At 41.7% G+C, this 9,703-nt stretch overlaps 1 protein-coding gene across 2 annotated transcripts; it reads right to left on the minus strand.

Moving 5' to 3' along the window:
- Positions 1-1,986: 1,986 nt before the first annotated feature.
- Positions 1,987-9,461, minus strand: LOC119268734 (ABC transporter B family member 4-like). 2 transcript variants are annotated; one of them, XM_037550430.1, is made up of 12 exons: positions 9,173-9,460; positions 7,858-7,912; positions 7,116-7,291; positions 6,794-7,015; positions 6,467-6,705; positions 5,515-6,040; positions 5,156-5,429; positions 4,432-5,059; positions 4,120-4,348; positions 3,628-3,894; positions 3,292-3,555; positions 1,987-2,840 (listed from the first exon to the last, which is right to left on the minus strand). In XM_037550430.1, the coding sequence occupies exons 1-12, from the start codon at positions 9,434-9,436 to the stop codon at positions 2,190-2,192; spliced, it is 3,795 nt and encodes a 1,264-aa protein (XP_037406327.1). In that variant the 5' UTR covers positions 9,437-9,460; the 3' UTR covers positions 1,987-2,189. The 2 variants fall into 2 exon arrangements, with proteins under 2 accessions (XP_037406327.1, XP_037406326.1); XM_037550429.1 differs by having other exon boundaries at positions 3,292-3,894; positions 9,173-9,461.
- Between the last annotated feature and the right edge of the window lie 242 nt (positions 9,462-9,703).

Consider the following 9,703-nt stretch of genomic DNA (forward strand, 5'->3'; position numbering starts at 1 on the left):
TACGCTAGGTAGTGGGCATATAGCACAAGACAAAATATATACGCTGCTTATGATGGAGCTTGACGACGTTGCATGTGAGTCAAAGAGAGAACAAATTAAAGGACAGTCTCGCCACCTTTATTCTCAAGTCTCAACAAAGAACGAGATTTCTAGTGTACAGTAGTGGTTCCAATGATGGTGACTAGAAATATTCCTAGCAACACTGAATGCCTAGTTCCCTTTTAAGTGATTTTATATCTGATTGGTCATGCATTAATCATACTCTGTCCCGCAGGTCGTTCTCCTTTTTCTGTTGTTATTTCTCCTCTGTCTTGCATTGTTCTCTACCTTCTTAATCTGTTGATATTTCTTTTATGAAGAAAGGTCCGAATCTATAATAAAGTTCATGGGAGGTAAAAAATCTTCAACATAATGAAAATTATACCGAGGTCCCTATACCACCGAATGACCGCACATGCTCCTAAGGACTAACACCTTGGAGCCGCAATCAACGTCGTTGAACACTTGAATCGATTTGAAGCACCCTTACCTCGCTGCCCCGAAGGCCCCAAGGAAAGGATTTTTTTTCATGTGTGTTTTATCTTTATTTATTCTTTTTCCTTTCCTTTTTATTTTTTTAAATTTCAAAAATATTAAAAAAAAATTGCTTTTTAAAAAACTGCTCAATTTTTTTAAAAAAATCGAAATTTAAAATATTAAGAATTGAAAAAATAAAAAAGTTTGAATTTCAAATAATGTTCATATTTTCCATAAAATATTTGCGTCTTCACTTTTTTGGAATTTATGACAATTTTTGAATTTGCAAACATTTTGTCGAATCCATTAACCTTTTTTGAATTCAAGAACAATTTTTTAATTCCTGATTCTTTTAAATTAGCGGTTTGTTAAATTCATGAAGTTTTCAGAATTCACGAACATTTTTTTATTTCAGGAATATTTTTTGAATTCATGAACATTTTTTAATTCATTAACATTCTTTGTTTTCTTGATTTTTTTCCCAAATTAAAATTAAACTGGCCGAAAAGAAAAATACGAAATGAGAAAAAAAGAAAACAAAAAAACAGACGTTCTCTCTCTCTTGCTGGCCCAGGTCCATCTGGCGTGACTGACGACGACACGAGTGAGCTCAGAGGGCGCTTGGATACATTTTAGTTTTATGACTAAAAGTATTGAGACTAAAACTTGCTAGCCTCACTCATACTTGGATCCAAATATTAAAGAGACTAAAATCAAATTAATGAGCATTTATTATCGTCCAAACCCTTCAATCCAGAACTCGCATGTGTTAAAGGAGAGGAGTTAAATGAGAAGAGAAGACTAATCCACATTTTAGTAGGGGTACCCTACTAAAAAAATTTAGTCTCAAGATTAGTTTTAACCGTAGACTCAAAGTGGTCGGACCCTTCCCCGGACCCTGCGCAAGCGGAAGCTACATGCACCGGGCTATCCTTTTTTTTATTAGTTTTAACCCCTCTTTAGTAAGGGTGCTTGAAACTTTAGCCTCTTATAAAAAAATTATTTTTGGTCAGACTAAAATAAGTTCGTTGCATCCAAACGCCCTCTCAAGCAATCGAGGCCCTTGATCCAGCTTTTCAGACGGCGCGGACAACGAACTGTGGATTACAAGGGCGGGAAATAACGCGCTCGCAGTTCCGTCGGCGGCGGCGGCGAATCCATCTCCGGCGGCCGGCGGCCGGCGGCGACTCCCTGAGGGCAGCAATGACGGGTTCGCCGGCAGAGTCGGTGCGCCGCGGCTAGCTTGGCGTTGGATGTTCCAGAAGGACACGTGGGAGACCTCGCAGTATCGAAGGTTACTCCGTTCTACTCTTCACATACCCCACGTCGTCAATTTCAGAATTCTGATAGTGGAATTTAGATAGTTGATGTTCACCATTTCCTAGGCTATCCCTGTTCATACATGTTGATGCACTAGAGTGATGTGTTTTTTGTTCTATTATAATGCATACATCGGCACTCGGCAGTAGCTAGAACAACTAGAACAGATGCTATGCTGAGGCAATATTACCTCTAATGTCTTAGGCCAAGCCAAAACAAGAAATACAGGTGATTGGCTTAAAATTTCCGTACATTTTACATCGCACGACTTCTAATACAAAATACACAATACAGTTTTCATCTTCTACTAGTTGTGAAAAAGATCTGAACAATGTAAATCTGCACACACCCTTTTATGACGCTGACGCCTTTGAGTGTAGCTCGACCAGCGATGCATAGACTCCACCCTTGATGCCCATGAGCGATTCATGCTTCCCCTTCTCGGCAACCGAACCATCTTTGATGACTGCGATTGTATCTGCCCCTTTGATCGTGGACAGACGGTGTGCTACAACAATGGTGGTCCTGCTTACCATCACCTTGTCCAATGCATCTTGAACAATACGCTCTGATTCAGCGTCCAGGGCACTTGTTGCCTCGTCTAGCAGAAGTACTCTAGGGTCCTTCAAGATTGCCCTTGCAATAGCTACCCGTTGTTTTTGCCCACCAGATAGTTGTGTTCCCCTCTCACCGACGTTGGTGTTGTATCCCTGAGGCAAGCTCGATATGAACTCATGAGCGTTGGCCGCCTTGGCGACAGTGATAATCTCTTCTTCAGTTGCTTCTCCGCGCTTTCCATATGCTATGTTGGCACGAATCGTGTCATTGAAAAGCACTGGTTCTTGGCTTACCAGCCCCATCTGGTCTCTTAACCAACTCAGTGTTAAGTTTTTGAGTTCTGTTCCATCTAGTGAGATTGTGCCAGAGTCTGGATCATAGAATCGCTCTAGCAAAGCAATTACTGTGGACTTGCCACTGCCACTCTCTCCAACAAGTGCAGTAGTCTGCAAATGACAAACAGTTGCAAACCTGTCACTGCAACTGTGGAGAAAATAATAAACTCGACGGAATTTCGTTACATAGAAATTAGTTTCGCATATCTAATATTCTCGTGAAATTTTTGCTATGGGTTCAGCATTCTAACACTTGGGGTATGCAAAAAACTGTATATACATTCTGTAGCACTTCATGTTCCTCCTGTCAGTCATGCTGAAACAAAGCAGTTCAAGATTGCTGCAACACTCTTGTAAAACATTTAGCACAGTAATTATATTATTAAAACAAGGCAAAAGAAGTCACTATGGTTATCCACTTGTACTAAATTATCTCAGTCGTTGATTACGTGGTGGAGTGTGATCACTAATCGCCATATCAGGCAGTAAACTAGGTTCAGTTAGACTTTTCTTCCTTTTTTGCGATGAATTAAAAAAATTGCAAGTATCAAGTTAACTGTACCTTTCCGGAGGGAATGCCCAGAGTAAAGTCACTGAATACTTGAACATCTGGGCGGGATGGGTACTTGAAGCTCACATGGTTGAAATCTATGTTGCCATCAACTTTCTCTAGCTTTATGCCTTCATCACTAGTTGGGTCAATTTTGGACCTCCTGTCTATGACAGCTAGTATGGATGTTGTGGACTCTTGAGCTTTTGTTGAATCTGATGCCATTGCACTTGTTTGGGAAATTCCAAAAGCTGTGAAAACCAAAGCAAAATAAACCTGCAAACAACCAGGCCCATTTGTCAAGTCACTGAATAAAACAACCTCACATGTCAAATGCGTGCATCTTACTCTGAAAACATCTTTAAAGGTTGATTTGCCGTCATGTACAAACAATGCACCAACATAGAAACAAAGAGCATATGTGAGATACAACATTAAGTTTGAGAAACTGAATCCGAGGCCTCCAACCATTCCACTTCTAATTCCCTGTTTCATTGTAGCTTGGCATTTTTTGCTGTACATCGTAATTACTCTCTTCTCTGCGCAGAAAGATGCTACAGTTCGAATACTGCCGACTGCTTCGGCTACAACTTGACTTGCATCTTCATACATCACCTGTAGCAATCATTTGTTCTAGGAGAGATTATTCATATACCTCAGTTAGGAAGAACCACATTATGTTTGATGATAAGCTTCGAATATGTGACTAGTAAAATTAAAATTGCATGGTCTCTTAAGAAGTGCACATCTTTATCTTCACGGTGTGAAAAATATCAAGAATTATTTGTTTCTTCTCTAATAAAAAACAATTGTTCAAAGCAGGGTTTACTGTAATCTCACCTTAGCATCTTCAGTGAAACTATTCAAGAACTTTACTTGAATATAATTCTGTAAACCCAGAAAAGGAATGACACATATGACGATCAGTGTAAGCTTCCAGTCAGAAGCAAATGCTATGGCGAAGCCAGAAATAAGTGTTATTGTGCACTGCACTAGTATGGCCAAGTTATCTCCTACAAGGCGTCGGATGTTCAAAGCATCAATAAACAGCCTTGCACCAAGTGCACCACTGTAAAAGTTAGAAGGAAAACATGATGTTCACACTGTCACAGATAAAGATAGAGTTGCAGAGTGAAAAAATAAGTAACAAACCTGGAATTAGAAGGATCGTCGAACCAAGCAACCTCTTGATGCATGATGCTCTGGAAAGAAAAAGCACGGACACGTTCTACAAGTTTCCCACCGGCCATTCCAAATAAGAAAAATTCCAATTGGATTGCAATCAGAGAAATGATTGCCAACAGAAGGCATAGCAATGCCCAAAATGTAGAATCTTTTCGAAGTTTGTGTGCTGGATAGTAGAATGTCCTTATACCACCAGACATCATAATACTGAATAATGGGAAAAGAAGTCCATGCACAAAAGCAGCTATAACAGCTAATAGGAGAATTGGTGCTTCTGGCTTATTAAGATTAAAAAGGCGTCCAATTGGTGCTTTCTTAGGAGCTTCACTATCACCAAATTCTTTGTGCTCTTGTCTGCTGGTATCAGCAGACCCGTGCAAATCATCAGATCCAGAGAGTCCAAGGGGTTTTACAGAGTGCTGTCTTCTATTCCTGGGAGAATCTCTCATAGATTGTTCCAAAGATAAACTTCTACTTTTAAGTCTTGAACCTGATGAATATGGCACCTCATGCATTCCTTCGGTATGGACCTGTTGTAACTGAATAAGCTGACAGTAAGCTCCGTCAGGATCCTTGATCAACTGGTCATGAGCACCTGTATAAAATGGATTTATGAAAGAAAATAATTCAATAACCTCCAGTTCACTTTGGTTAATTGGTTCAAAGAAGAAAGACATGTAGTATCTCTTACCTTGTTCAACTACCTTTCCTTGATGAACCACTGCTATGCAATCTGCATTCCTGACTGTACTCAGACGGTGAGCAACAATGAGTGTCGTTATCCCTACCATGATCCTATTTAGTGCTTCTTGAACTACTCGCTCAGACTCCACATCCAAAGCACTAGTAGCTTCATCCAACAGAAGGACTTTTGGACTTCTAAGGATCGCTCTTGCAATGGCAATCCGTTGCTTCTGCCCTCCAGAAAGCTGAGCACCACTCTGACCAACCATTGTCTCATATGCCTGTATTATGTGGAAGTAAGATAAGCATTAATTGCAGGATACTTGAGTAAGATACTTCTGTAAGTAAGTAGTTTTTCTTAAGTACATTAGGCAGCTTTTCGATGAAGTTTGCTGCATTTGCCAGCTCAGCTGCTCTCTTGATCTCCTCAAGCGTAGCATCCTCTTTACCATAGGTTATGTTATCTTTGATGGAGGTCATAAAAAGTAATGGTTCCTGACTAACAAGACTGATCTTCCCTCTTATCCACTTGAGTTTCAAACTCTTGATGTTGATTCCATCTATCAGCACTTCACCAGCCTGTGGGTCGTAGAATCTCTCTACCAGACTAATTAATGTTGATTTTCCACTTCCACTCTCTCCAACTATAGCCATGGTAGTACCACTAGGCACTTGTAGAGACAACCCATTAAGTATCAATTGCTCAGGCCTTGCTGGGTATCTAAAGAATACATTGTTCAGTTCGACGTCGCCCTTGATATCATCTAATTCTATTCCAGAAGTGTCGCTGATGTCAATCTTTGGTTTTCTGTTAATTATTTCAAACAACCTGTGTGCTGCAGATTGGCCTTCTGCAATAGCAGAAATCGATGGTGATGCATTACCTATAGCCCTGTTGCAAATAATAAATACCTTAGTGCCAAAATTTGCTATTAATTCCAATGGTAAACAATACTGTTGGCTATCCACATTATTTGATCCAATTCTGAAGCATGATTACAGTACATTTAATTTGATTGACAAAAGTATTGTGCTTGTCTGTTTGAGCTTGACAAGTTGTATAAGGTCTCTCTGCCAGAAGTAACAATAATAACCAATTACCTATAATGATTGCAGTAATGTGGTTGCCTAGAAATATGAACTAGTAACATCTCCAGCTCTAGGTATTTCTATATAGTTTAGATGCATGGAAGAAATATCTTATTTTTTAGGTTAAGAAAGTTTTTTTTTTTACTTTGTGCGTGAACACCTAAGCGCTAGTTTACTAACATCTTATATTATTATTTACGATGCTATAGTCAAAATTGGGAAAGCTCACATTGATCCAGTAAGAATTGCAAATACAACATTGATGACCTGCCCTCCAGTATATCCTTTGCTGATGATTAACTTCGCGCCATACCAAAAGGCTAGAGAGTAACTGCAGAAGACAACACAAAAGATACAGCCTATTCCAAGACCAGTGACAAGCCCTTCCAAGACAGTAGCCTTGTACGCCTTTTTTATGAGAGCATTATACAATGCAACTGCTTTCTTCTCACCATTGAAGGAGACAACCTGCTTTGAAATGTCACCAGTATTATACAATCACAACGAACCATCAAATAATAATAATTACTTATAAATTAAAACCATTAAAACCGACCGTTCTTATAGCTCTTATGCTCTGCTCGACAACATTGCCCGCGTCGTCATATGATGCTTGCCTCCTGGCAGATATTTGAGCACGTAGTCGAGAGACGGTTGCAAAAGAGAGAATACTTGGTGGTATGCATGCCAGCATAACCAGAGCTAACATCCAGCCTCTTATGAATCCGATGACAAAACCTCCAACAAAGGTTGTCAAAAGCTGTGCATACTTGCCTACCTGAACATGAAGTAGCCCTATTCATTTCAAACCAAATGATGCATTTACAGAAAATAGTTTTTTTATCCTTTCTAGGTTATCTAATAAATGCATTTGTTACCTTCTCTCCAAGAGCATCTTGTACCAGTACAGTATCTGCAGACATTCTAGAAATTGCTTCCCCAGTTGTCATCTCCACATCAAAGAATGAAACATCCTGCTTGAGAACAGCTTCGAGGTAGAGAGATCGGATGCGTGCTGACTGCCTTTCTCCAGCCATTGTCCAGCACGACACCTCTGGCATGGGTAACAGGTTAACGTTAATGGCATTCAATCACTCATTTGAAATTCTGCTATGTGTGATATGCATGTTGCCAACTCCATTTCATACTGTTTGGCACTTCATTTTCTAAGTTAAAACTTGTGAACTTGTGCTTGTAGGTTTTACTCCCTCTGTAAAGAAATATAAGAGCGCTTAGATCACTCTTTAGTGATCTAAGCGCTCTTATATTTCTTTACAGAGGGAGTGCATTTTTACTGTGTTAACTGTCATGCACTATTTATTTCTTCTTTGTTGAGAATGAGTAGTACCATGAAGTTTCATATCTGACTGGTACCTTGCTGCAAATTGCTGGGGTACTTGGATGTGAACTTGTGTTGTACTTGAAAAACAATCAAAGTTTGTGAAGAGCTGGCACTAATGTAAAATATAGGAATATTACTAGATTAGTAGCAACTACTGGTATCCAGTCATTTGTACAAATTAAACTCTCCATGCATGGATTACAGTTCAGAACAAAATAGGGTCGAGTTTTGGCTATCAATTCTGGAAACATTTAGTCCACGAGTGGAAGCGTACTTACGGAGAAATGAAGCTAGTGCCGTCCCAATTCCCAAATAGATGTAGTACACAACAACCTGGAGAAAGCAAATGTGAGATGAAATAGTACTGAAGTTGGGGGCATTCCTGTGTGATGCATGGGAAAGCAGGACTGGGTTTGAGAGCAAACTGTCATTTCTTATTGCTGTTTTCAGGGTTTTCCCTTCTTTTTTCCTGTTTGTGTTCTGAGGTTAATAATAGGAGGGTGTATATTCCCAACTGAGAACCAGGGTCCATATATGTACTCCAAATAGTTGCCCAAGCGTCAAATCAGCGCTCCACGTGTGTTGTTTCACACGTGTGCTAGCAGTGGCCACAGACTAGAACTGCAAATCGACAAATCCGTTGATGAGGATAATTTCAGGACCACGGCAACGACCTCCACCATGATCGCCAGTACCATTATCTAGTACTGTACTGTACTTATCTCCACTCGAGACTGACAGTATGTAGCTAGCATCCGGCGGAGATGCTCCTTGATTTTCTCATCTTTTTTCTGGGTGATGCTCGTTCCTTTTCGAGAACACGCATGGCATGGATTATCATCTAAAGAAATCGTCGGGCATATTCACTGACCAGGTAAAACTCAGTCCAGCGCATGTTTTGTGCACACACAAAATGTCTAGCGCATGCTTTGCTTCCGGTCTTGTGTTGTGGGTTATCTGTAAGGGTTTTATTAATTTATAACGGGATTGCTAAATCTCAGTCGACTAGGGCATAACCAAGTCTCAGTCGATGCTATATTCATGGGATCTTGCGTGAAGATTTGTATAATTTTTTTTTGTTTATTTTATATGTTTTATCACTTGACTGAGACTCGGTTAAATCTGAATCGTCGCCACACCCAATTTATAAAGCCGGCCAATAACCTTTTCTCAAACAAACAAACAAACAAAAAGCAGCCTAGCAAGTAGCACCCGACTTGCTAGCAGACATGCTTGCTGGAGGAACCATAGTGCAGTGACGTCTCAACGCCATGCAGACCCATCGTCCGCCCGTGCCTACGTTACGATACGTACGTGCGCGTATTGTCCGCCACACCTTGACGGCCGGCCCGGTCACTCCACGCCGTATATCTAACTGCAGGGTGCGGCACTCCACGCCTGTGCGCGCGCGGGCACCGGCCACCATGCTTGCGCGCGGCGAGCCGTGCCAGCGAGCATATCTGCAGCGCGTGGCCCTGATAGCCGAGCTGCCACTGGTTTAGCGTTCGCCTGAAGCTAGCGCGTGGCGATGTATGGCACGGCTCGCTGGGAACCGGTGGCGTGCAGAAAACCTACGGCGCTCGTCGTACGTACCTTGCTGACCCGGTGGAGGACGGCGCTGTCGTCGCTGCCGCCGAAGGACTCGATGACCGCGGCGAAGAGCACCGTCATGAGCGGCTCCGACATGCCGTTCACCATTGCCGCCACCGTGCCCACGCCCATCAGCGCAACGTCGGCGCGCCTGGCGTACCTGAACATGCCGAAGAAGGCCACCTTCTTGGTCGCGCCCGCATCCTTCCTCTCCATCCCCTCCGTCTCTTCCTCCTCTCCTCTGTCTCTCATCGCCTCGTCACCCATTACCCTCTCTCCCTCTTCTTCTTGCGTAGCTCTGAACGCACGTTTGTGGTGGCGAGAGATATGTAATGGAGCAGGGCGCGTGATTATAGTAGGTGAGGATAGCTGACACTGACGTGATGTCGCTTGTTGTCTGCACAGGCAGGCTATGTGCCATGTTGAAGTTCACTTCTTTTTGGTTCACATGAAAATTCATGGGCTCACTTCTTTTTGGTTCATACCGGAGGTGATGTCTTTATCTGATGTTAATTTACCATCAGGCAGAGGCAG

This window comes from Triticum dicoccoides, chromosome 3A, assembly GCF_002162155.2.
Source record: "Triticum dicoccoides isolate Atlit2015 ecotype Zavitan chromosome 3A, WEW_v2.0, whole genome shotgun sequence".
Lineage (NCBI taxonomy): Eukaryota > Viridiplantae > Streptophyta > Magnoliopsida > Poales > Poaceae > Triticum > Triticum dicoccoides.

Excerpts from the sequence above, each read along its gene's own strand:
- LOC119268734 (XM_037550429.1), bottom strand. The coding sequence starts at position 9,436 with ATGGGTGACGAGGCGATGAGAGACAGAGGAGAGGAGGAAGAGACGGAG. Across the intron at positions 4,349-4,431 it reads GACGATCCTTCTAATTCCAG|TGGTGCACTTGGTGCAAGGC; the intron begins GTTTGTTACTTA and ends TAACTTTTACAG. Across the intron at positions 3,895-4,119 it reads GTTTCACTGAAGATGCTAAG|GTGATGTATGAAGATGCAAG; the intron begins GTGAGATTACAG and ends TGATTGCTACAG.